This window comes from Sturnus vulgaris, chromosome 18 (genome assembly GCF_052056855.1).
Source record: "Sturnus vulgaris isolate bStuVul1 chromosome 18, bStuVul1.hap1, whole genome shotgun sequence".
Classification (NCBI taxonomy): Eukaryota; Metazoa; Chordata; class Aves; order Passeriformes; family Sturnidae; genus Sturnus; species Sturnus vulgaris.
In genome coordinates this window covers 6527583-6553496 of record NC_142260.1, presented here as the reverse complement: position 1 = coordinate 6553496, position 25914 = coordinate 6527583, and the positions used below count along the sequence as shown (strand labels likewise).

Genomic DNA, 25914 nt, shown 5'->3' with positions numbered 1-25914 from the left:
ATGCTTTAAATTATGGTTTTATTGTCTGTATAGTGAAAGACATTTGTTCACTGTGATAAAACAAGTAGGAATTATCCTAAGGAAGTACTTTTCCTAAGGGAAGTAGGAAGTAGTACTTTATAGTAAGGAAATATGAGAGAAAAACCAAAATTTCCACCCTTTGTGGAAATGCTGATTTCTTAAATTCAAAGCTCAGTTACTGCATCCTCCCCATCACAGTCCCCCAAAGAAGGGTGGCTTTTGTCTGTGCATCAGACAAAAGCTGAAGTGGAGAGGTGACAACCAGTTCTCTCAGCAGGAGCAACTAAATTTGGGTGCTGTATATGCTGGGCTTTCAGACCTGAAGCTTTGCCTTCCCTGTTTGCTTCATGAATTTTTTTTCCTCCAAAGAAATGCTCTGAACATTCAGGTCATAGGAAAAGCGGATCCCAAGACCGTCAGGTTTTATATATAAAAATAGATTCCCAAAATTGACAGTGTGCTGGTCCTTCAGGTGCAAATGGCTCATCAAAAGGCAGTGAATGTTATTTCCCTCTCTCTATTGATTTGTGTTAAAAATACCACACATCTGTCTTTTCATTATTAAGCAACACATTGCTGAACTAAAAATAGGATGAAGGTCCAAGTTTTCTAAAAGTGTCCAGATTATCTTCTTCATTACTAACATCTCAAACCTCACAGCTTCACTAATTTCACAAGTTCATTGTGTGTTTGGAAGTGTTTACCTTGGCTTTTGACTTTCAGTTCCATCAAATAATCTTTTGGTGTGTTTTGGCATGTCTCTTCTGGTTTCTTGAAGCTTTCTTTAATCTTATCCAGTTCCAGGCCAGGCCTGTGCCTTTTTTAACAAGAAAATTAAAGATTTGAGGCCTAGAAATGAAGTAAATATTTAGGTCTAGTGTGCTGATCTCCTCTAATCATGTCTTTGAAGCTGTGCTTTGAATATCAGGCTGATAAATGTCAGGGTAAATGAGATAATTCATTTGTACTTTAGGGACAAATCTGGTTTCGAGTTGCACAAAACTAAAACATGGCACTGATGCAAAATCTCCTCAGCTTAGTGTTTTCCTGATATGCCTGACCAACTTAGATCACAGAAAAGGCATCTAATTTCCAGCATAAACTTATGTTTTAAAGATTAAATTTTAAAAAAAATATATATAAAAGGAAAGGGCTTAGCTAGTGCTGCATGTGGATGTTGAGGTGTCCCAAATCATTGCTTTCCAGACACAGGCAGTTGGCTTTAAACCTTTGGAAAATGTGGTTGAAGGAAACCTAAAGCAGAATAAAAATAAAATTTGCAAGAATGTTGCTGTTTAATAAAGGCCTGCTGTTAAGTTTCAGTTCCTGCCCTTGCTGTTGTAAGAAAATTAATGATGATGAATGATTTTGGGTTGCAGAGGGGAAAACCCACATCCCACTTACATTTTTGACGTCATATTTCTGTAAAAGCTGAGAAGTTGCTTTGTTGTTTTTTGGGGTTTTTTTTAAATGAGTCAAGCCATTAGTGTAAGTACAGCAGTTCAGCTTGGAAATTCTCTGTTAATGGTTTGGCAGGAGAATTCCAAAATTGCTGTAGGAACATGGTTGCTGTGGACTTCTCTGTGATTCAAGAGTGAGCAGGAGGAATGGGCATGAGGAGTGGCCAGGCTCTGCTCTGCCCTTTTTATCTTTGCTGCATTTCACTGGAGACATGTAGGAGTTTGACATCTGTCAAGTTTCCCATGATAAAATAGCCTGGAGTTCAGGGAATAACATCCTGTTTGGTGCAGGAACAAGATTAATCCTGTTGCCCTCCTTGTACTGATACTGGGTTCAGTCTTCGTTCCCCATTGAGTTCAATTTCTTGTTCACTCTGTTGGCTGAACTGAATGAGAGAAAAAAGTCAGGTTTGAGAAGCACTATTTATACATTTTACAAAATAAAGGGTAAGTTGAAGGTCTCAGAGGAACCTATTTTTGTGAGGGATTCAGTTTTGCAAATCAGTAATGGGGATAATTGTTTTCCTTGGCCCACATCCTGACAAAAAGGAGGAGTGGAAATCATTGGCTTCTTGTGGTTTAAAGCTGAAAAAAATCTTAAATGCAACCTTTGGGGCACCTCAAGCCCAGCACCTCTTGCTGGATGATGAATTATAGCAAAATGGCCTGAAGTTGTGTCAGAGGAGGTTGAGGTTGGATGTCAGGAAAAGGTTCTTCCCCCAGACTGGGATCACAAACCCAGCACTGCTGTCCCTGTCTCTGCTGTAGGTGTCCATCAGTCCAGCTGCTGAGGAGCCTTTTACCATGCTGGAATTCACCACTCTGTTGGAGCACACCAGAGCATCCCATTCACTTTTCATATTTCATGAAATATGCAGGCTGTGTGTGTGGGCACGATTTGGGCTGAAACACCAGCGTGGTGAGAGGGGCCTGTGGTCCTGCAGTGCCCAAAGGAGAAGCCACTGGTGCTTCAGCTCTCCCTTTTCTCTTGCCTTTCTGTTTTCCAGCTGCTGTGTGAGGAGTGGGCGAGCTATGGAGTGTTTTACAAATACCAGCCCATCGACCTGGTGAGGTGAGAGTTCAGCCCTTGGTGTGGAGTTTCCACGGGGCACAGATGAAGCTCTGCAGGGATGCTCGTGCCCTGTGCCCCTGGGGGGATGCTGCCCTCTGTGCCACCCCCAGGGGATTCCAGAGAATGGGAAATTCACTGGAAGAAAAGCAGTTTTCCATGAGTTTAGAACGTGCTGATGTATCTCACATAGTGTGAAAGCTTGTGGGGGATATATTTTTAATTAATTTTGTTTGCTCGTGATAAGACCTGAGACTCTCTGAAGAAAATGAGGTGCCTTTTTAAAAGGATTCACTCACAGAAGGTCCAAAGATACCAATTTGCACAGCAGAAACACAGTGGGACAAACTTGTTTTCAGGGTGCCTGTATCTCTGGATGGACTCCAAGCATCATGAGAAAGAGAGTCCTCTGAGAAGAAAAAAATTCCCACAGGTCATCAGATCTTACTTTCTCCATGCCTAATCCAGATGTGACTCATAATTTTAGCCACGTTATATTTTAAGAAATAGGAAACATTTCTCTCTCTCTCTCATTTCTTTCTCTTTTTTTCTAAATGTATTTCAGAAAATATTTCGGAGAGAAGATTGGGCTATATTTTGCCTGGCTGGGAGTTTATACACAAATGCTCATTCCAGCTTCAATTGTAGGAATTATTGTTTTCCTGTATGGCTGTGCAACTGTGGATGAGAACATACCCAGGTAAAATGGAAGAATAAATAGATTCTGTTGTTGGAGGACACCTCAAGCTCAAAGTTGCCTCACTTTAGAAATGTTTTGTCAGGAATAGCTAGGCTGAGCACAGCTGAAATTGGGGTCTCTTCTTCCCAGGTCTTGTCCCATGCCACCCACATCCCAACACCCCAATCCCTGTTCCCATCTGTGCCTGTTGCAGAGGGATGGTGTGCTCCTAAAACTCTGCATCCTCACTTCATCTTTTGGAAGCTGTGCTTAAAATTAATCCACCTCCACAAGCCCCCCTGATCTCAGCTTCCAGTAAGCCACAGAGCTCTCCCAAGGGCACAGAACAGCCCATTTCTATCTCATTAGCATTCACTGTTAATATTACTTGGGGACTTGCATTGATGTCCTAAAAATAATTCTTGGCCGGTTGCTCAGGTGCTTGGGTTTTTTCCAAACTCAGATCATTATGTTAAAACAAACCAGCAAAATTCTGCTAATGAGGGGGTTTGGTCCCAGCACAGAGTGCTGAGGAGGGCATTGTGTGACAGAGAGATGCATCAAGAATATACATCCCTCAAATAAGCTACTGTGATCACATCAACAAAATCTGGATGTCCTCCTACTTTTAATCTTTCAGCAAGTTTTGTATTAAAACATTTTTGAAGCCCTCTGATTTTGCATTATTTGCCCTGCATGCATCATCAGCTGGAGATGCAAATTACATGGTTTGTACAACGAGCACCAGCCCTGAATAACAAAGCAGATAATGGGTACCAAAAAATAGATTGAAATTTTATTTTGTTCATTAAGATTGCTTTGTAGTGCTTCCAACAGTTGAAGAAAGTCAAAGGGAGGGTCACTGTTGCTATTTCACAGATGGAGCACAGAGGAGATAAATTGGTTGAACTCCAGTCTCTTGATGTTCAGCACTTCCCTTGTACCTTATCTATCACTGTAGTTTGTATTTCAAAACAAGAGTGTTTTATTTTATTTTTATTCATTTTATTCTGTAAGGTCTTAGAGTAGAAAGCATAGAGCCTTATGGATTTCTTAATGTTCCCTGTTATTCCCTGGAATGGCAGTAGAGCTGGGGAAGGAAGGACACAGCCTACCACGAGGATTTCAGCCCCTGCAGTGGTGTAGGATCATATCCAATGATCCTACAGAAATAGCAGGGGAGATAAGATCACCAGAGCACAAAGCTGGAGCCATCCTGACCGTGCTTTTCCCTTCTCTTGTGGCTTTGTTGCAGTATGGAGATGTGTGACCAGAGGAACAACATCACCATGTGTCCCCTGTGTGACAAAACGTGCAGTTACTGGAAGATGAGCTCTGCCTGTGCCACTGCCCGTGCGAGTCACCTGTTTGATAACCCTGCCACTGTCTTCTTCTCAGTCTTCATGGCTCTCTGGGGTAAGAAGATCTATGCCTTGATGCTAAGCTTTTAATTATTGAAAATACAACAGGAAGAAACAGAGGAGATAAAGCAGTATATTTATACACAGGCACTTAATGATACAAAGAACTTCTATTTTTTTTTTTCTTCCTTTTTTTTTCTTTCCCATGGAACTGTCACACCCGAATTTATATTCTGGACTGGAGGCTAAAATTCAAAAAGTTGCTCAAGCTGAATAGCAAATGAAATTGTTAAGCATCTGTCATAAAACTGCTGCGTGGTATGTCAAAATTTCATTAACGGGATTGAACAGCTTGCCAAAGAAAAAAAAAACAACAAATCTCTTTGCAGAGCCAGCTTCCACTTTAGAACATTACAGAAGAAATGTATTAATGTACTCTGGGGTTGAGGGGAGGGCTCTGGGGGAAGTGTAATGGCCTTTAGTGTCTTCAGGACAAACCAACATTGATTCCTGAGCGTGCTCCGAGATGCAATTAGGTTTATCAGCAGGCAGACATCATGCAAGGAGTCTGGGAAAAGGCAACAGTGGTGGAGAGGGATTTTTGGAGAGGGATTTTTCCTGATCCCGATGCTGCCCTCATGCTTTGAGCCCTTTCTGGGCAAGTCTCTAGCACTTGGATCAAAATATGACCCCTCTGATGAAATCTTTGTGAGGATGTCTTCAGGAATGGTTATGGAGGGCTTCTCCCCTACCTGCTGGGGGAGGGATGGGGAGGCTCCCTGCTCCAGGAATGTTCAGGAGCTTTGATGGCCTCATCTTCCCAGCAGCAGTGAGAGCAGCCAAACCTTCCTGCACACCTCGTTGTGAATTAACATAACCTGTTCTGGATTATATTTCATCCTAATTATACACCCTGAGTTTTTATCTCTTCCAGTACATAGGGAACTCTTTGTACATTGCCAGTCATCTAAACTGATTTAAGTACAATTCAACATAATAATTCTAATTTTTGGCCAGGGTCTGTGTTTGGGATAACATTGTTTTCGATGCAGCACTGAGAGCTTATTATCAAGTACCACAAGGAAAGTCAAGTGTCAGCTTTGGTCTCCCTCATTCACCATTATTGTGAGCCTCACATGGATCTTGGCATGTTATCCTCTTGTCCAAAAAGTAAAAGTTTGCCTCCCTTTCTACAGCAAACAACTATGGGTCTCTTTATCCATTTTTTTTTATACTCTCGTGCAAAGTAAGGCAGATTGGGAGAAGCCGGGTTCTGGGCTCTGCACAAAATCTGAGAGGATTTTCAAGTGGGATGTCAAACTCCTCAAGCTCTTTGGAGTCAACATAAAGTTTTATTGTGGTACAATAGCATATAAAACTAACATTGTTTCCAAAAGGTCTTCTTCAACTGGAAAACTAAGAACTTTCTCCACATAGTTTTGAATTCGTGTTGTTAAATTCACGTACAGTTGAAATAGGCAAGTGCAGGTGCTCATGGCAGAGCAGGGATGCAGCTCCCTGGCACCTTCACCCAGGGCTCCCAAAACAACCCAGCATTCCAGACACCCTGCTCTAAATCAGTGCCATGGGAGGATTCCCAGCAGCATCTCGTTCATTTTCCACATCTCTGGCTGGAGAGGAGAGGAGAGGAGAGGAGAGGAGAGGAGAGGAGAGGAGAGGAGAGGAGAGGAGAGGAGAGGAGAGGAGAGGAGAGGAGAGGAGAGGAGAGGAGAGGAGAGGAGAGGAACCCTCTCAAGACACAGCTCTGGCCACCCTGTTCACAGGAAGCCTGTGGCTTGTGAAGGGGCTCAGCTGCAGCTTTTCCACATGAGAGTTTCACTTGGAAGGCGAATGGATGTCATGGCCCCAGCCTGGCTCCAGCCAAGAGGGTGTCCTTTCCTCTCTGCTCAACTTTGTTACCCTCTCCCTGTCTCTGTTTTTTCTGGATATGAACATTTCTGAGCACATCTGTTAATACTCACTGTGGGAAGCTCCCCTGGGAACACCATTTCTTGGTAGACTTGCCTCTTTCATAATCACTTATTTATTATACAACACTGGTGTATTCCCAGCATCTAAATATGTCCTCTGAGAACTCACTCGGTCTCAGGGGCAGATAGACTGATATAGACTGGGATCATTCATAGGGACTCAAGAATGGCTTTAACAAGGGATTTTTCTCTGAGCCTTCTCCATCAAAAAGAAAATGGCTATGTTTTTAATGATTAAAACTCTTAAAGGCTTCCTCTTTCACACCTGCCCATATGCAGCTTTCACACAAGAGTGTTTGAGTGGGATGATTAGAGCCAACCACACTATTGTGACCACTAGGTGGATGCAATTATAATGATATTAAAATGCTTTATCTTGATTATCTTTGAGGGAATAACTTTGCTATCAGTACAAGCGAAATTATTCCTATTTTGTACAGGTAAGATTCAGGTTTTTTGGACTCACAGATGAAACAATATGCAGTTAAAGACCAATAATATCATTAGTCAGACTTATAAATATTTAAATAAGTTTGGCTGGCTTTCTTAGACCCCTTAAAAATTGCAGGCATCTTCCCACATGAAGCTAATGCCCTTTTCTGAGCTCACCTGGATAAAACATTTGCCTCCTGGTGCATCAGTGTTTCCCAGCCAGACCTGACTGCTGAATAAAAGAAACCAGAAATGATGTGGTAATCTGTGTTATGTGTTAAACTTGTTTCAGCTGCCACCTTTATGGAGCACTGGAAGAGAAAACAGATGCGCCTCAACTACAGGTGGGACCTGACTGGGTTTGAAGAGGAGGAGGTTTGTCCCTTCAGTTCTGACTCTTTGCCTTCCACCCTGCTGTTCCCCTGACCTTACAGACTTTGCCTCGTGTTCCTGGGAGGGTTCCATTCCTATAGGAGGAAGGAAAATCCCTATACATGAACCATTTGAGGTTTTTGTAGCAAGGGCATGACTAGTCTGGTCCTGTTGCCATGGGAACGTAATTGTATAGCCACAAAATGTGATTTCTTTTTTTTTTTTTTGAAGCTTGTAGTGGGGTCACACCTAGCAGTGTAGGCATGGAATATACAGCTCAGACCTGCTGGGCTAAAGTCAGAGTGCCAAGAGCCAAGGAGCTCATTCATCACACACTGCTGTAAATCAGAAATGAGTGCATTGAAGCTGATAAAGTTACAGCGCTGTAAAAAAAAAGCGCTGAAAAATTCCTATTAACTTTAACGATGCAGGATCAAGCCCTGACTTGGAAAATGCCTCAGAAAGCATTGCCAGACATGTGGGCTGGAGGCATGGGGAGGGACACGGTGTGGAGGTGGGGCAGTTTTTTGCAATGGGCTAAAAAAAAAAATAATATCCCTGGCCAGGTTTACACTAAATCTGATAAAGAGCATAAAGGATAAAAGGGCCAAATCTGTGTGAAGAAAGATCTTCAAAATCAGTGAAGTTTAGAAGGAAAGGAGACAAAATCCTCAGTCAGCTGAGAAACTGTTTCCCACTTTTTGGTTTCGATTTTGCCGCTTTACAGAAAATAAAGGAGACAACTTCCCGGAGCAGGGCACAGCCCCAGCCCCCAGCCCTGCCCTGCTGGTGTTATTAAAAGCAGTGTGACCTCCCTTGTCGTGTCTCTAGATGTCCTAAATAGATGCACAACAAACAGTGCTCAGGTGAAACACAAACCTCAGCAGCTCTCCCTGGCACAGCCGCGCTCCCCTCGCCCCCAGAGCCTTTCTGCTGGAATTATCTCCCCTTAAATAGATTCATCTCCTCCATAATATATCTGGGTGCCCTGTGCCAGCAGCCTCTGTGCTGGTCCATACCTATTTACTGGGGGAGAATATAGGGATTTATTTCCTGGACACTATATGCTCCTTTATTTTTGGTAACTTGTTAGCATCCGTGAAAGTGGAGAGGATTAAGTGTATCTTTCCAATGTCTGCTTCATGGCTGAGTTCAGAGCTCTGCACAGCCAAACCAGCAGCTGTCAATTCCATATATTTTATTCTGTGGTTTTAGTGGCCAGTGATAAATAATACAGTCATGGGTTTAGCACAGAATTTAGGATTCTCCTGTAGCTGATTTGGGGGAAACTTAAGCTAGAATCATGTTGAACAGTCGGGGTTTCAATGCAAATACTGAAGCACAAAATATCTCATTTTCTGGTGTTTTTAGGGATGCCTGGTTCACACAGTACTTGCAGTAATGTTAATTAATGTAGAACATTAATAGAATGGTAGTGTCTAACCATCCACTGTACCTATGTTTGTTTTATGTAACTTTTAATATGTAGATACAATATGACCTGCAACAGTTCAGTAATCAAATTTTTGTTTATTTGTTTTTTGTTTTTTCTTGTTTTTCGTGGTTTTTTTCTGGTTTCCTGAAGGAGGCAGTCAAGGTTTGGAAAACATTTTTTTTTAAAATCGCTCCTACCTTTTTTATTCCATGTCTACTGATGAATGCCATCTTTTGATCTCCATTTCTCCTTTTTTGAGCATCAGATTTTCTTTGGAACTCCCACTGATTGCTTTGCCTTTACACCTTTCCCCTCTCCACTTGTTCAGACTTTTTTCAGCTCCGTTCTGTTTCCCATCCAATGCATAATTTTGAATTCTGACTCTTTTATGAATGTATAATTATCGGGAATTCTGAATCCATGAATCTTCCTCAATCTTTTGGCTGTCTCTTCCTTCCAAGTGTTTCCTGCACCATCTCCTGCAATGCAGACGGAGAATCTGTGGCTGCTGTCCAGGACAGAATTAGGGGAACACCCCAACTGACATTTTATGGGATCCCAAAGCCAAGTATTTTGCATACTTACAGCAGAAAATTAATCCCCTCGTGAGCTGAGGACCACTGAAATTAGTTAATGACATTTAACTTTTATCAAAAATAGAGGTAACTAAAATCCAAGCATCATGAGCATGCTGTCTGCAGGTTGTACTGCATATCTCATATATTAAATTTAATCTACACAGCACTGCACGTTGCTGTCCAAATCATTTTGCAGTTGCTCCTGTAGACACAGGCCTTAACATTTTTTAATTATAGTCAACTATCAGTTGACAAGAATAGCATACCAAGTGAATTGGAATTCGGTTTGAAAACTCAGAAATTATCAGGAAATCGACCTGCAGAGAGTAAATCTGTAGCTGATAGAGAAAATAAGTAATGTTGTTTTTTCATTAAATATTACTTCTTTCATAGGATCATCCGAGAGCAGAATATGAAGCGAAAGTTTTAGAAAAATCATTGAGAAAAGAACACAAACATAAAGAGGTATGGTAAAAATATTAATTTATTTCAGTTATGAAAAAGAAAGTTGTTACAGCAGGCAGTGACCCAAGACTAAGAAATAGGTAAAAAATAATCAATGCTCACTGTGTTTAAATTCCAGATGTCCTCATCCATACATGAGGTGCTCAGGGTCTGCCAGGCACACTACCTGGTTAAATCTAGAAATGCCTTTACTAATTAGATTCAGGAGTGTGGCTCAGGGAAACTAACTGAGCCTCATCAAAGAGGTGCTGCTCTAATGCTAATAAATCAGATTTGAGAAAACTGTAATAAATCAAGTTTCAGAAAACCATAACAAACCATCTTGTTCTGTGCAGTAAAAGTACCTAAAGCCTCTCAGGAGAAGTTCTCTGTCTTGCTGGACTTTCTCTGCAAATAAAAATATTAATGAAGAGTACTAACTCCCATTTCCATGCCGAATTTCAGCTTTGGCAATAACTTTCTGCCTTTTAAGAACACAGCTTCCCCTTTTATCCTGCTGAACGAGGCAGTGCTCACTGATGCTCTGAACCTGCTCTTTACATCACCATGACAAAGGTGCTGCCAGTCACCCCGGGAGCACCTGCCTCTTGCCAAGGGATGGGGCAATCCCTGCAAGCAGCTTCCCTGCCCTTTCACTGCAGCTGGAATTCCTTTCCTGTCAGCAGCAGAAAGATTTGGAAAAGCTCCTTTTCTCCCCTGCACACTGATGCCCCCCACCCTACCTGAGGTTATTCCCCCTTCACTGCAAGAACTGAGCCAATTGCATGCTGTGGTTTTAATGACAGAAGTAAAATCTGCAGCATAAAATTTGGCAGAATTTCCTCTCTTGTGTCTGTTGCCAGTGGCACCACAATGTGGAACCGTTCCCTAAATTGGGATTTTATGACAACCCTGTGGAAATACAACTGCAATAACATTTACACTCTTCAGGGGCAGCACATATAGATGAGTGTTAAAGTAAATTTATACTGGAGTATCACTGGGCCCCTCTTAAAAAATGCTACAGAGCTGCTGGTGGTGTGTTCCCATTAATCTATAGGGTGCTGTGTGTAAGTGGTTCAGAGCCATAAGCAAATCAAATCCCTTTTTAAATCCTCTGCAGAAGAAAAGCAATTTGGGCTGCTGCACTATGATAGTCTGGGTAAATGAATTTGAATACAGATTTTACTGTATTCTGCTAAAAACCTGTAACTTGCTGTACTTTTAAGTATAATCAGAATTCAGGTCTCAAACGTGGAAGACTAATCAGACAATGAATGGTGGCCCTCTAATAATGGAGAATGAAAGTTGAGCAATTAAGAAAGGGGTTTCATTTTTTTTATTTTTTATTTTTTTTAACCAGACTATTTATAAGTTTTTGGGCTGTGTTCAATTTGGATGTTACTAATTTGGGAAACGTGAGAAAAAGAGGTTTTTGCTGAAAGACTTGGTGGTTATCTTTCATTGGGATCTAGTGTGTTGAAGTTCAAATTTGACAGTTGTAAGTCTTGGAAACCTTCTTAAAGAAAAGTATCTAAAGCTATACCAAAATTGCTTATAGCTTTTTCAAGAGAAGTCTAATTTTAAAAAAAATTAAAGGAAAGAAATTTGGACATTCTTTACACCTCATAAAGATGAAAGCAGAGCACAGTCCTGTATTAAAAAGGGAATGTCCTTTGCAGGAATGACTGATGTTCCCTAGGATTTGGGGCAAGCATTTCTCTTTTGTTGCTGTTATATTTTATTAACTTAAAGCTGAAACACAAAGCCTTAAGCAAACTAACAGAGCATTCACTTGTGCTAAAGTGCTGTGTCAGTAGAGAATATGGAATTAATTAATGGAATTAACTGAGCAGTGCTTTGTGATGCCATATTGCCCGACCCTTTTCTGTTTCCTTTGACTGCCATCAGAAGCACGGATATTTTCCAGAAGAGACAGCAAACAAATGGAAACAAAGAGTTAAGAGAGTCATGGCTGGGGTGAAATTGGTTCTTTTTATTCAAACTTATGAAGAAATTCAAATTATGAGTAATTATGGAAGACACAAATCAATTTGTTTTTGGCTGTTGAACCTTTGTTTAATATTCACATTCAGTTCTGGGTTTCTTCCCCTTCCTCCCCTCGTTCCTACAGCACTTTTTGGGATGCTGGGCTATGAGTTGGGAATGGCACTGCATGGCTAATCTTAGATTTCCCATCCTGGATGTTATGTTATGTTTTGCAGAGTAGCATGGGCCGTGTGTTGAAAGAGCCGCTTGCACTTCCCTGAGACAACGTGCATGTCATAAAAATAGAATTTGAGCAATATTTTTATCTGCATTACAACGTGTGCATCATCCTCTGTGATGTTCATTTTGCTGTTGATTTTCTGGTGTTTCAAAACAATTCCGGGCATCCAAGTTTGTGAAGGACTCCAGAGGAGCAACACTCTTCTAAATGAATATTTTGTAGCCAAAATTCAGGCAGTGGCTGATTGATTTGATTTAGGGAATTCAGAGAATATACAGAGTTGCTACATAGAAAATAACAAAATGGTTTGGGTTGGAAGAGACCTTAAAGATCACCTCATTCCAGCCCTCCTTCTATAATTCCTATTAGTGTAGTCCACTGAATACAATGGGAATAGCCAGGTAAAATTAAAAATCACTCCTATCAAAGGAATCTCAAGTCTTACCACACACCAAAACTAAATCTTCCCTGTCAGCTGAATGTTCACCTTGGAGCTACTCCATAGCCTGAATTAATTTAATACTTAAATCTGTATTCCAGTGGAGCCAGTGGTGCCACAGCAGAGCTGCAAATATTAACTGTGGAGAGGGAGAGGAAGGAGGGGGATTTTTCTAGGGAAAGTAAAAGAAAATATTTAACAGCAAGGGAGACCTTACTTCATGGTTTATGACAGCCTATTTGCATGTTTCCTTCAAAAAGTACACAGAAAAATGTGGTTTATTTATACTCCCAGCACAGGCACTTGCCCAGTCTGAACCTGGATACGGAGTAAACAATTTGCCTGTGTGGAATTGTGACTGTAAACACTGTGTCTGCATCTTCTAACTGGTTGTGGTTTTGCCAGCCTTTCCTTCCCCCTCTCTGTGTTCATCACACGTGCAAAATCACGCTCTCCTTCTTTACTAAATGTACTTTTTTATTTCCCCCCCCCCCCAAAAAAAAAAATTTAGACGGATAAAGAGAAGCTGACATGGAAGGACCGCTTTCCAGCCTATTTAACCAATTTTGTTGGCATCATCTTCATGGTAAGCATCACCTGGCAAAACCTGAAATTTTTGTTATGGAGTCATTGTATGGAAGAGAAGTGATAGAAACTTTATCAGGTGGATGTGGTTCAAAATTAATTTTTTTCCCAGTGAAAAAATTTAAGCGTTTTATTGTTTTATGATCTAAAGTCTTTTCAAGAGCTTGAATTTCTACTTTGCTGTCTCTTTCCAATAAAGAAAAAAGAATACTAGAATAAGGTAGGGGAAAATGAGGGCACAGAAATGGAAATTCCCACACCACTGATGGGATGAATCTTAAAAAGTACAGAGAGCCCTCTCAGAAAGCAGTCAGGAAATAGAGACCAACATTGTTTTTATAATCAAACTTTAGGAAAGAAAGGATGTTGCCAGTTGCAATCATAATTGCAACGATTTTTAATAAATCAGTCACATTTGGACCTATACCATCTAACAGCAGAACTGCAAACAGAGCACTTAATTCAAGGAAAAGGTAAAATAATGATGAGAACAGCCTTCTTCCATTTGCTGATAAAGCAACAGCATTTAAAACAAATATTGACCGAAATAATAATAATTCAAGTTATGGAACAGATTGGCAGATATATTAAAAAAAAAAAAAATCTTAAACCCTTTCTAAAGGTAAAATTCCCCAGACTAAGTCAATTAATTTGGTTTTCTGGGGTAGGGATTTTGGTTTAGGGCTGAGTTTTTTAAATATTTGTATTTTCAGAGAACAGAAATGCAGCAAATTTCATATGCTCAACTGAAGAATCAGTACCTTTTGAGAATCGTGTTTTAAAATAATTCCTTTATTTAAGCAGTGAAAAATTGAGAGAGATTTTACTGTGGCAGAAAGTGTGTTGGTTTAATCAGATTCAATTTCAGTTTGTGATTATGAGAGCATGACGAGCCTGAGTAAGGGATTTGGAGGCTGGCGTGTGGAGCAAAGCTGAAATACTCCTATTTGTTTCAAATTTGGGGTTTTTTTGTTTATCACAGAGGAAATACCATGTGTATATGCTGCAGGTGTCAGGCCTGAACGCAAGCCCATTAATACTTTTAATAATAGTATATATATTATATTATATTATATTATATTATATTATATTATATTATATTATATTATATTATATTATATTATATTATATTATATTATATTATATTATATTATATTATATTATATTATATTATATTATATTATATTATATTATATTATATTATATTATATTATATTATATTATATTATATTACGTTATGTTACGTTACGTTACGTTACGTTACTTTACATTATATTATATTATGATATGATATGATATGATGATATGATATTTTATATTATATTATGATATTATATTTCACATATATTATAATTACATATTAGTTTATATTATTATAATATTTTATATATATATATGTTCATTACTAATATATAGTATTCTAGAATTTATTAGTAATATGTAGCATTTTTTAATTGCCTGCAATTGTGGCATCATGATGCCATTCTTTTCCATGTGATATTCAAGTAATGAAAGAGGCTCCTTTCCCACAGTTCATCAAAGCCTTAATGCAGTGTTGGGTGGACTTGTGCCCATTTTTAGGGTTATTTCTAAACCCCAAGGGAAGTGTTTAAAGGCAAATCTTTGGGATGGTTGCTCCCCGCAGGTTGGGCTGACGTTCGCCATCGTGTTTGGAGTGATCATCTACAGGATCTCCACGGCCGCTGCCCTGGCCATCAGCTCCACGCCCTCGGGGCGCTCCAGTGTCCGCGTCACCGTCACCGCCACCGCCGTCATCATCAACCTGGTGGTCATCATCATCCTGGACGAGGTGTACGGCTGCATCGCCAGGTGGCTCACGCAGATCGGTGCGTTGCCGTGCATGCTGCAGGCCTTTGAAAGCAGCGGTTTGCCCAGGCGCTCGAAGGAAAACAGAAAGGAGTAAAATGAGTGGCAAAAGTTGCGCCCGATGTTGTTGGCGGAATGTGTGCGTGTGAGACGTGATGCTTTGGTGAAAGCATGTTTACAAGAGGTGTTGCCTTCCTTAGGCCAGTAAGCTGACATTATTCTTGGTTCAGCGAAGTAGTCTATCAAATGTGTGTACTTTCACAGTAAATCAGGTTTTTTTACTTTTTGAGAGGAAGCTGTGTTGCTGATTTCTTCACACTCCCTATAGCAGATAGCGACACGTTGGGACACCCACATCACTGAGGCTCATCAGCAAAGCCAAGGACAGGCACATTTGTGGCTAAAATTCCACTGTGGAACTTTTTTTTTTTTTTTTTTTTTTAATTATTTCCAAAAAATTGTCAGTAATGAAAGGTCCAGAAATCTTTTCAGGTTAAGTTTTTGCCCATCTACAAATGATTGTCATGAGGGTCAACAAATAATTGTTATGAGGGTCAGGCAGATGTGGAATGAAATTGGAATTGCTGTTGTAACATGTCTGACTGGTGGGATCCTCAGCAGATTGACCACTGACCTCAGTGCAGCCATACTGCTTTTTTATACATATATGTAGCACTATCCATATATATCCCCTTGTTTAAAAGGTGGCTGATGTTCTCTAAAACCCACACTTATAAGATCTTGAAATGTTTCCAGGTAGGATAATTCCTTAACGTTTCTCATCCATGTCCCATTGGTTCCAGAGGTACCAAAGACAGACAAGAACTTTGAGGAGCGGCTGATTTTCAAGGCTTTCCTGCTGAAATTTGTCAATGCCTACACCCCCATTTTCTACGTGGCTTTCTTCAAAGGCCGGTGAGTGGCAAAAGGGCTTTTTGGGGTTTCAGCTTGTTGGCAGCCTTTTCAGGACTAAACATTAGGTGGTCCCACTCAGAGGCGTGGAGTATGACACAAATTAGTTTAGGAATCAAATATTGAAAGTATAAAATCCATCTGATGTTTTTGACTCTAACCATTGTGCCCTAGGTTTGTTGGACGCCCGGGCGACTACGTCTACATTTTCCATTCCTTCCGAATGGAAGAGGTAATTGAATTTCTATCCTGTCTGGGACTGAGTTGGATGGATGGGGTGGAGGAGATGTTCTGAGTGACCTGTCCTCTGTCCACCCCAGTGTGCCCCAGGAGGTTGCCTAATGGAGTTGTGTATCCAGCTCAGTATAATCATGTTGGGCAAGCAGCTGATCCAGAACAATTTGTTTGAGATTGGCATCCCGTAAGTAGCAACTTCTGCGCTTTCTTTTTCTTTAAGTATTGTGCCTGGTAATGTAAAATTACTGAGAAATGAGCACTGAGTGAGCAGAAGGGAGTGCTCAGCAAATTGTCCCCGTTTCCCTCAGAAAAATGAAGAAGTTTATACGATACTTGAAATTGAAGCGCCGGCGTTCTCTGGACCATGAAGAGCACATGAAGAAAAAGCAGCGCTATGAAGTGGACTATAACCTGGAGCCCTTTGCTGGACTCACCCCTGAGTACATGGAAATGAGTGAGTGAGGTGGAAAGAAGGCATTTTAAACCATAATTATTGTGACTAATTGGGATGGAGAGCTGAGCTTTTTGAAATGTACATTCAGCAGACAGTGGATATGAGATAACTGAATTATTAATGTGTGCAGGCTCGGACTGGAGCGTGTTTCAGCCAACCCTGGCTGCTGGAGGGCTGCATTGTGCTCTCTGCTGTTTGCAAGCCCTTACTTAGAATGATATTTTAGATATTTTCTTTCAAACCATGTAACACATTACTGCCGAGTTTCAAATGCAAATGATTAAGTGGCATCTACTTGAGATTGTGAGGCATATTTTACCATCAGTTGAAACCTTCACTGGAAATAAGCTAGTTCAGATTTGATCATTTCCACACCAGTCTTTTATCTGATATCTGAACTAAATCTTCTGAGAGCCATGCAAGTCTGTAGACCTGGTTGTACTTGACAGATCACATAGAAGTTTTTTTTTTTTCAAGTAATACCTTATGTTGTGTGAGACAAATTAGAATATCTGGTGACCTTGATGTTCAGAGTGCTTGAAGCAGATGAGAGTTCAGTGGTACAAATTACAAGGCCATGCTGCCAGTTCCTAAAAATAAGGAAAGATGTGGTTACTGAGATCAGCATTTGGAAGTAATAGGAGAAAGATGGGCACTGGCAGTACCAGGATGAGCATGACATCCATGCAAAAAGCAAATATGATCCCAGGTTATAGGAAGCAAGTTATTCCTGGCAGAGGCAGGAATCAGCCATGTCCTTTCCAAAGCTTCCAGTGGGATTGGTGAAGGCCAAAAACCTTGGTGGAACATGGCAAATTTAGGTAGAGCCAACATGGCCACTGCCATAATCCCACTCCTTCAGGTGACTCCTGTGCCAGCTTTGCCCACGGGACAATTGTTTTAGGAGCTCCCCCATCCTTCTGGTTACCATTGCCTTGCCTTTTACAAGGTGACAACTGGCCCAAATGGAGCAGCCATCGTGCAAATTGTGCCTGACACAGAAAATGGGATTGAGTTTCCCAGAACTTGTCACCTTGTCAGAATTTAGGGGCTGGCACTGATGTGGTGATGGGTGCATTTGGTAAATACTGACACAGGCACTGAAATGTTTTCTTTTTCTTTCCAGTTATCCAGTTTGGGTTTGTAACTTTGTTTGTTGCCTCCTTCCCTCTGGCACCTTTATTTGCTTTATTGAACAACATCATTGAAATCCGTCTGGATGCCAAAAAATTTGTTACTGAGCTGAGGAGACCGGTAGCAGTGAGAGCAAAGGATATAGGTAAGTGGATATTGTTATTGTATCTCTGTTTGTTTATTCCTGGATTGATGGCAGGATATTATTATGCTGAGCTAGTTCCAATAACAGGGAGATATTTATAGGAAAAGTCAAAACATTCAGCTGTGGCTTACCTGTGAATTGTCATAATTTATTGAAGTTTTTCCTTTAAAATAGGAAGACCAAAGCTTTCAATTCAGATGAATATTTCATTAAGTAAATATTATCACTTTTTAAATCAAAATGATCAGTGCAATAGCAAAACATCTCACATGGTTCTGACATCAACAGCCCTTCCTGGCAATGCAGTTTTTGTGCAGAAGCAAAAATTTCCACATTTACTAACTCTGCACTGGCCTCAGAAGTACCCTTGGGAATGAGAGGAGACTCAAAAGTCTGTGGGTACATGTGTCCCTTTGTCCCTGCTTTGCAGGAACATGGGGAAGGTGAGAACTGCAGTGGATGGAGCTGAACTGGGCTCTGTGGCTGTGTGGGGACAAGAACCCAGCCCTGCCCTTACAGGAGGGCTCACACCTGAGGGAGCTGCTTCTCCCAAATGGTGCTTACCTATGACTCAAAACTCATTAAAATAAAAATAAAAGTAGTAATAAAAGGATTGTTCTTGTTACAGAGCCAGGCAGCAAGAGCAGAGAAGTTTATCTGTTATTAAACTCTACGTTCATTCTACTGCAGCACAGGCAGAGATTTTCCTTGGGCTCACCCTTGTGCCCCAGGATCACCCTAGACCTGAAGAACACATCATGTTTTGCCATGACTTTGCTTTGGGGGTGATTTGTGGCTCCTTGATTTGATGCTGCAGGTTCAGGTTACTGGTGGACATGATTGGGAGGGTGATGTTGATTTTTTTGATTGTAGTGGGGGTTTGATTATTTTTTTTTATTTGTTTCTGAGAATGTGTTAATTGCAATTCACTGCAGTTCAATCCCATTCTTCAAAACCTAAAACACTCTAGGTGCCAAAACACAGTTGGTCTCCTTTTGCTTACAAGCCATTAGATTAATTTTTTATAGTAGGTTCCTTTTCTATTTAAACTATAACTAGCTCAGCATAACCATACATGCTCCTAACTCTGTTAAACGAAGATGTAATTTATCTAATTTTAAGGACTAGAATAGCATTTACATGTTTGTCTCCTTCCTTAGGAATCTGGTATAATATCCTCAGAGGTATTGGAAAGCTTGCTGTCATCATAAATGTAAGTAAATCAGCATGAATTAAATTTGAATCAAATAGGCTGGCTTTTCCATTCTGCTCCATTAGTTTTATTTCAGCACAAAATCCCTTAAATCAAGTGAAAGTATATGATTGAGAAATTTTTGGAAATACTTGAGGATGAGTTGCTACGTTTTATTTTCAAGCTGTGATAGCAGTAGCAATAATACAAAATAGTAAGTAGTCACTGCTGCTTTTTTCCAGAATGTTTCCATAAAACAGTTCTGTCCTTCAAACAAATATGACCACAGTTGCTTTTGAAATACTATCAGTAGGATGAGATGTATTTTTTAATTTCAGTGCTATTTTGGGTAAGGTGAGAATCAGTTGAGCTCTTCAGAGTGCAGAATCACTCCATGGAAAATCTGTCCTCGTGCTGCATTGCCCCCACTCATAGAGCTGGGAAAAAAAAGTTTATTTCAACACTTCACAAAAATTTAGCAGGCCTTAATATATTAATACACATACTTCTGCACTGTTCTATATGAATAGACATCCACAATGATCATCCTCCTTGCACCCCATCTGGGGAAAGATGAAAACAAAAGCCAGCTGAAATTCAATGTGTTTGCAGTGCAGCAAAGCAGGGGTTCTGTAGGGCTTATGGCCACATGGCCATGGACTCCCTTGGGTTTTTTTACATTATCCAAACTTGAAATCTCTTCATTTTGTCCCCAGGGTTCTGTTGTGCTATGGCAAACCCATTATTTTGGTATGCTGCCTTAGTCTGTCTTTCCCATTTCTCCTCTTTTCCTTTGGAAATAATTCCTCTGTTTTTCTCTTTTGTTCTGTGTAGTCTCTCCTCATCAATACTCAGTGTTATTTTTCCCTCTTTGATCAATGTACTGCTCCTCTTTACCATAAAATAAGTAAAACATTTTGTACTGTGTTTGTTCCACATGTACAGGAGATTTATGCCAGTAGCAATTCATAATGATGATAAATGAGGAAGGATAAAGTCATGAGGAACTCAGCCCAATTGGCTGTCGTGCCTTTTCTCCACGATCTTTTCAGAAAATTTTAAATAACTGGATGAAATGCAACTTTTGTGACCACAAAAATAAATCTGGGCTCAGTCTCCTCATCCTTTTATCCTGATGAAGTTTAGAACCACACACAATTAACGTCCTTTTGCAATGCAATGAGACTTTGAAGAGTCAAATCACCGTGGGTTGTTTGCAGGACGGAAAAGCAGCTGGAAATCGATCAGTTGGACCCGGTGCCAGGCACCAGGGAGAAGCTGTGATGGGGACACAGGGAAGCAGAGCTGTGGGAGCTCTCCCCTGTGCTGGGGGTTACAGCTGCTCCATTTTTGGGGGGCTCAGGTTGTCACCCACGCAGACAGCTCAGCTGGCGTGGCACTACTGCAGGGGATGTGCTGCACCTCGGCAGAGTGGGCAGTGCACAGTCCCTGGCTGGGACAGGGAATGCTCCACTTCCAGGGCCCTCAGGCTGCCCTGAGTTGTGTGAGCTGTCTGGGCATGGTGGAGGATGTGATGATGTTCAGCTCTGCCTGGGTACTGCGCTCACTCTTTACTCTTGTGGCTCAGGCATTTGTGATCTCATTCACATCCGACTTCATTCCACGCCTCGTGTACCTGTACATGTACAGTGAGAATGGCACCATGCATGGCTTCGTCAACCATACACTATCCTCTTTTAATGTCAGCGATTTCCAAGCAGGAACAGCTCCCAACGACCCCCTGGATCTTGGCTACGAGGTTCAGATATGCAGGTACTCTCTTGAATGATCACTTGGCTAAGAGTGTGGCAAATTCTTACATTCCTAGGGCAGGTTCCCTGTATTTTCAATACCTTTTTTAGCACTTTGCTAGCCTTCTATATCAGATGGATCCATTGCCTTGAACATCTTGCTTACATATTAAGTAATCACAGACCTGAATAAGATTTACTGCTTATTTTGTGAAATTAGCATTAGTTAAATTCAGTGCTTATCCACGCAAAGATTTTTATTATTATGGATTTCCTTTTCCAGGGAAGAAGACAAATAATGATAAACAGCACAATGATGCTTTAAGGACAGAAAATGATGTCACTCTGATGTTATATCATGATATCCTGACCGTGACTTCTTTTTTTGTCCAGTTCCCAATTCCTGATGAGCAGTAGCATCCTTATCTGCACTGGAACTTAGGACTTATTTACAGTGTCATCACACAGGAGAAATTAGCATGCCTGTGACAATTAATATCTATTTTTCTCATGTTTAAAGGAAAATTGTGGCTACCTATTTCAGCTAATGAATTCTAAGGACTGGGGATCAAATCCAAATCTGAGAGTGAAAGCACTTAGACCAGCAAAGCTGAAAGGGGGACAACAGAAGGGGGAAGAGGGAGAGAAGAGTAAGGAAGAAAGAGATATTCCAGGGGAGAAAAAAAACAAAGATGACTTTGATACACACATACCAAAAAAAATCACACTAACTGACCAAGTAAAAAACTCTGCCTTTGAATCGTATTATTTTATATTATATTCTTTATGTATTTGAGTAGTGCAAGTTAATATGGTGAAATTACCTCTAAAGAGAAAATTCACTCAGAGATGAAAGTAAAACCAACCCAAACTGCATTTGCAGTAGCTTTGCTTGCTTTTACTTTCTCCTGGCTTCCTTCTGCTGCTCTCTGGCAGAGGTTAAGCAAGGTTGGCAAACATGTTTCAGCACAGAATGGAAGTGTTGGCATCGTGGTCCAAAAGCAAAATGCCAGATTTATTTGCTTTTCACTCCCAGCCTCTGTCTTCTTCCAATCCCATCCGTATACCAAGGATTTTAAAATCATTTGAAATACAGAGCCCTAATTCTTTCAAAATATTGACAGGATGCTGTGGTTTTGAATTTAATGTATTTTTCTTGGTCCTGTTTATCAACACATAGATTTTTCCATAAGCCATAGCTAAAGAAAAATTCTCTTCTCCCCATACGGCAAAATTTAGCTTCAACCTTTTGCTAATCATGTGTTAAACACATTCTATGAATCTCAGATCAGTCAGTATTTTAGTCTTGAAAAATAGTTTAAAAAATACATGTTGCCTTTTTACCTATCTTAAAATAAATGACCTGAGCTGTGTAATTTTACTCTGTCTCATGCAAAATTGATGTTATTTGTAGTAATCAGAGGGTATTAAGATGTATTAACCCTGAAGACTATGAGAAAGTTTCAGCTGTGTCTTGTATCCAAGAGGTTAATACAGTGAACTTTCTTTTAGACACTTCCATTTATTGTTTAATTGTTTGTTAATAACTCCTTCCACTGCTAACATTTCTGAATTGCACCCCTGATTTACTGAGTCTTTGTTTTGCAGGTACAAAGATTATAGAGAGCCCCCCTGGTCTGAAAACAAATATGACATTTCAAAGGATTTCTGGGCTGTCCTCGCAGCAAGATTGGCATTTGTGATAGTTTTCCAGGTAGGTGACACTGCAAGCACCTGGAAATAAGTTATTGGGTGAAAGGAATAACTTCTTTCTCAGTTGTTTCATGGAATAGACAAAGAAATTTGCCCATCTTCATCACCCTCTTTGTCACACCCACCCAGGCATTGGTATATCCTCAGTGGAAAAATTCATCCCCAGGGATTCCCTAAATTGGTTTGATGCAGAAGAACTTAATGACCTTAAAGACCAGCAAAGCGCAAAGCTGATTCTAGTCAGGTCCCCACCAATTCCTACCATAGGACATCAACAATTTCACTGAAGCACCATAAATTTAATCCAGAATCATTTTTAGAGCTAGCCAAGAATGAGATTTTCAAAATTTTCCAAGTTAGAGTTCAATTTGCATATGAATAAGAAGCCAGAATATTGTAATTTGTCCTTAAAAGACATTTCATCACAACAGTGAGGCTACTTACTGTAACACAAATGTTTTAAGTCTGCCTTATCTGAATAACTTGTTTTGAAACATTTATTGGGTTTTTTGATTAAAAATTATCTTTTTGGGAACCCTTTCCTTGAATCAAGGGTTTTCAATCAGAAAAATTTAATTGGAATGTATTTTACCAATTTTTACCTCTTGTGTTTGCTTCTGCCTTCTTGATGTAAATCTCATGAGCCACTCACCAATTGCAAATTCCTTTGGATTTCTAAGTGGCTGCAGTGTCAGGATTGGTACATAAAGCATAAATGCCTGATGCATTTCTCTACTTCTAGCACACACAAAGCAGTTGAGGGGAATTTGGTCCAGTTGTCCAACTCAAATATTGTCCTCTCTTCATTTTTCCTCCATAAGTGCACCAAAATCAGCCCCTTCCTTTCCCTACAGCCACCCTTTCATCTGACCCCACTGACTCTTTCTCACAACTTCATTTTCAGAACTTGGTCATGTTCATGAGTGAATTTGTTGACTGGATTATCCCAGACATTCCCAAGGACATTAGTCAGCAGATTCACAAGGAGAAGGTTCTCATGGTGGAGGTCTTCATGAGGGAAGAGCAAGGGAAGCTGCAGATGCTGGAAACCTGGAAAGACAAGGACAAGAGAAAAGGGGAAAACTGTAACAACCACAGCCCCAGGCTCTCCAGGAGCCGCAGTGGGAGCTTGTCCTCCTGCCATTCCTATCCTCTGGACGTTTAGGAGAGGAGGGAGCTGAGTCTGTCGGGGCATTCCAGAGACAAAAGCCACGGCGCCAAGGGCAGGGCTCCGGTGACGGACACCCCGCTGCCTGTCGAGGGATGTGCTGCCATTTCGCTGCCATCTTTGTGAGAAATGCCCTTCTTGCTAACATGGAGGACCACGTTCTATTTCTGACAATGTTGGGGGTTTGGTTCGGTTTTTTTTTTTTTCCTTTTGCACAAGCAGTAATGCAGGGAGATTTTATATTTCATCCTTAGGTAACACTATTGACATTGGCGTGCATTAAGAAATGCAGGTACTTAGGACAATCTTGCTAGAGATATTCTCTGAGAATCTGATCTTAGCCTATCAATTAGCTAATGAAATAAAGGTAAATTTGAAGTAATAATAACAGTAATGCTAACTTGAACTATTTTTGGAAACCCAGGTTCAAAGGTCCATGAGGTAACTCGATAAATTATATGCAAAATCAGTATTCCCTAGTACTCCATAAAGCCTACCAGGCTGACTTGCTTCCCAAGGCTGGGTTTAGCTCTGTGGAACTGAGCTTTGGAGTCCCACAGGTGTGGGGGGCACCTGTGGCAGCCTGCTGTGTCCCCCAGCCCCTCCCTGAGGCACTGCTGCCTCTGGAAACATCAGTGCAGGCAATCTGGGCAGCGCTTTCTTGGCAGCAGCAGCAGCAGCAGCACAATTCCAGAGATCCATCCTCCCAGCAGGTCCATGGGAGCATTTTGTTTAATGCCCTGAGTTAATGAGCACACAGAGAGCTCCAGGGACTCTCCCTGCCCTGCCAAGCACTCAGACACTGCTGTTGCTGAGGAAATTCCCTTTTCCCCGTTGTTCCAGCCAGGCTTTTCCCTGTAGCCCTCTGGAGCAGGAGCAGGGAGTGCTTGCACCCGTGTTTCACAGCCAGCTTTTCCCACAGACTTTCTGCTGCTGCCTGGCACTTCCCAGAGTGCCAGAGGGGTCAATCCCAAATGCATCCCACTCGCTGTCTTCAGTGGAAGCTTTGCCTGCACTGGGGCTACAGGACCAGACCTTCACTTAGTTACAGGACTTTTCTTCTGTCTTAAAATCCTCTATCTTTTGTACAAGGAGCTTTTTCCTGAAGTATAAGTCTGAAATGCTTACTTACCATACTAGTTAAATCCCATCAGTACAGCTCTTTTTAAGCATAATACGTTTTAGTTTTGCTTTGTCGACCGGTAAACTGCACTTCCAAATAATATTGGTGCAATTAACCTAATTTCTTTTATTGCTTTGTCTTGTCCATGGCACTTGCATTATAAAACTGAAGAAAAAAAAAAATAAAAAGGAAAGATTTCTTTAAAGTCTAACTACTGTATGGTTTGTTACAAAACCAAACTGTTTTCAGAAGAAGTTAGTTATTTCTTTTTTTCTTTTCTTTTTTCTTTGCCAAACTAATTTAAAGATTATTGCTAGAACTCTAAAAAGAATGCTATATATAGCTTTTGATATATTTATTTGTTTTAAAGTATGTGATAAACTTGATATTTTTCTGTAGTCTGTCCAAAGAAGGTACCAGAAGAGAAATTATGTGGAAGAAAGAAAATGGTATTAACCAAATATTCTTGAAGCTTATTTAAAATATTGATCCAACCAAAGATTTTTATTAATAAAGGGCTTATATTTTGTTAACTCTTGTTTCTGTTGTATTTTGACTTGCAGGAATGTCACTATTTTTAAAATTTGTAACTTATGATAGTGTGTTGCTGTAGGGCCAAATCCTGCCTGATTTATTCCCACATAAATGTAATGCCTGGTAGGAAATGTTTACCAGATCAGGCCCACTGACTGCAATAGGACTGGCAGTGGGGAGAAATCAAGCAGAATTCTGCCCACACATTTTGTTGAAAACCTGTTCTTCCTCTCATTCCTTGGTAGCCCAGAAGATCCAGGAGAAAGCCAAACTACCTATTCTGAAGAGAAATCTTAGGGAGCGTCCTCGAAGGGGATTTGATCTGTAAATACTGACCTGAAAGTGTTCCCAACTTAATACTGACATTCCTGTAAACGGTGGAACTATATCCTGAACACATACTTATCCGAATTTTTCATTATTTGCTGAAATCATGGAATAGAAGCAGTTGCTTATACTTTCTTTTGTACAGTAAATTGTTTGAAATGGAATTTTTGTATATAAAAATCTGTATTACTACTTAGATATCTATAAAATTCTTTCATGGAATAATTTTTTAAGAAAAGCAAATATATACTAAATCTGTTTTATTTGGTTTTTTTTTTCTTTTTCCTTGAACACTTATTTG

General features: G+C 40.4%; 1 protein-coding gene across 4 annotated transcripts in view; it reads left to right on the top strand.

The window, feature by feature from the left end:
- The window catches only part of ANO1 (anoctamin 1), a 71052-nt gene extending 45767 nt beyond the window's left edge, over positions 1-25285 (top strand). For 2 of the 4 annotated variants that reach the window (XM_088175328.1, XM_088175327.1), the window contains 17 exons: positions 2489-2553; positions 3116-3250; positions 4485-4645; positions 7306-7388; positions 9792-9863; positions 11754-11801; positions 13023-13097; positions 14742-14943; positions 15727-15838; positions 16010-16067; positions 16156-16256; positions 16381-16526; positions 17653-17805; positions 18966-19018; positions 20586-20770; positions 22357-22462; positions 23366-25285. In XM_088175328.1, coding sequence (XP_088031454.1) covers positions 2489-2553; positions 3116-3250; positions 4485-4645; positions 7306-7388; positions 9792-9863; positions 11754-11801; positions 13023-13097; positions 14742-14943; positions 15727-15838; positions 16010-16067; positions 16156-16256; positions 16381-16526; positions 17653-17805; positions 18966-19018; positions 20586-20770; positions 22357-22462; positions 23366-23626 — 2016 coding nt within the window. In that variant the 3' untranslated portion in view covers positions 23627-25285. Of the gene's footprint in view, positions 1-2488; positions 2554-3115; positions 3251-4484; positions 4646-7305; positions 7389-8970; positions 8983-9791; positions 9864-11753; positions 11802-13022; positions 13098-14741; positions 14944-15726; positions 15839-16009; positions 16068-16155; positions 16257-16380; positions 16527-17652; positions 17806-18965; positions 19019-20585; positions 20771-22356; positions 22463-23365 lie in introns of all 4 variants that reach the window. The other 2 variants (XM_088175326.1, XM_088175329.1) reach the window with 2 other exon arrangements.
- Positions 25286-25914: the final 629 nt, after the last annotated feature.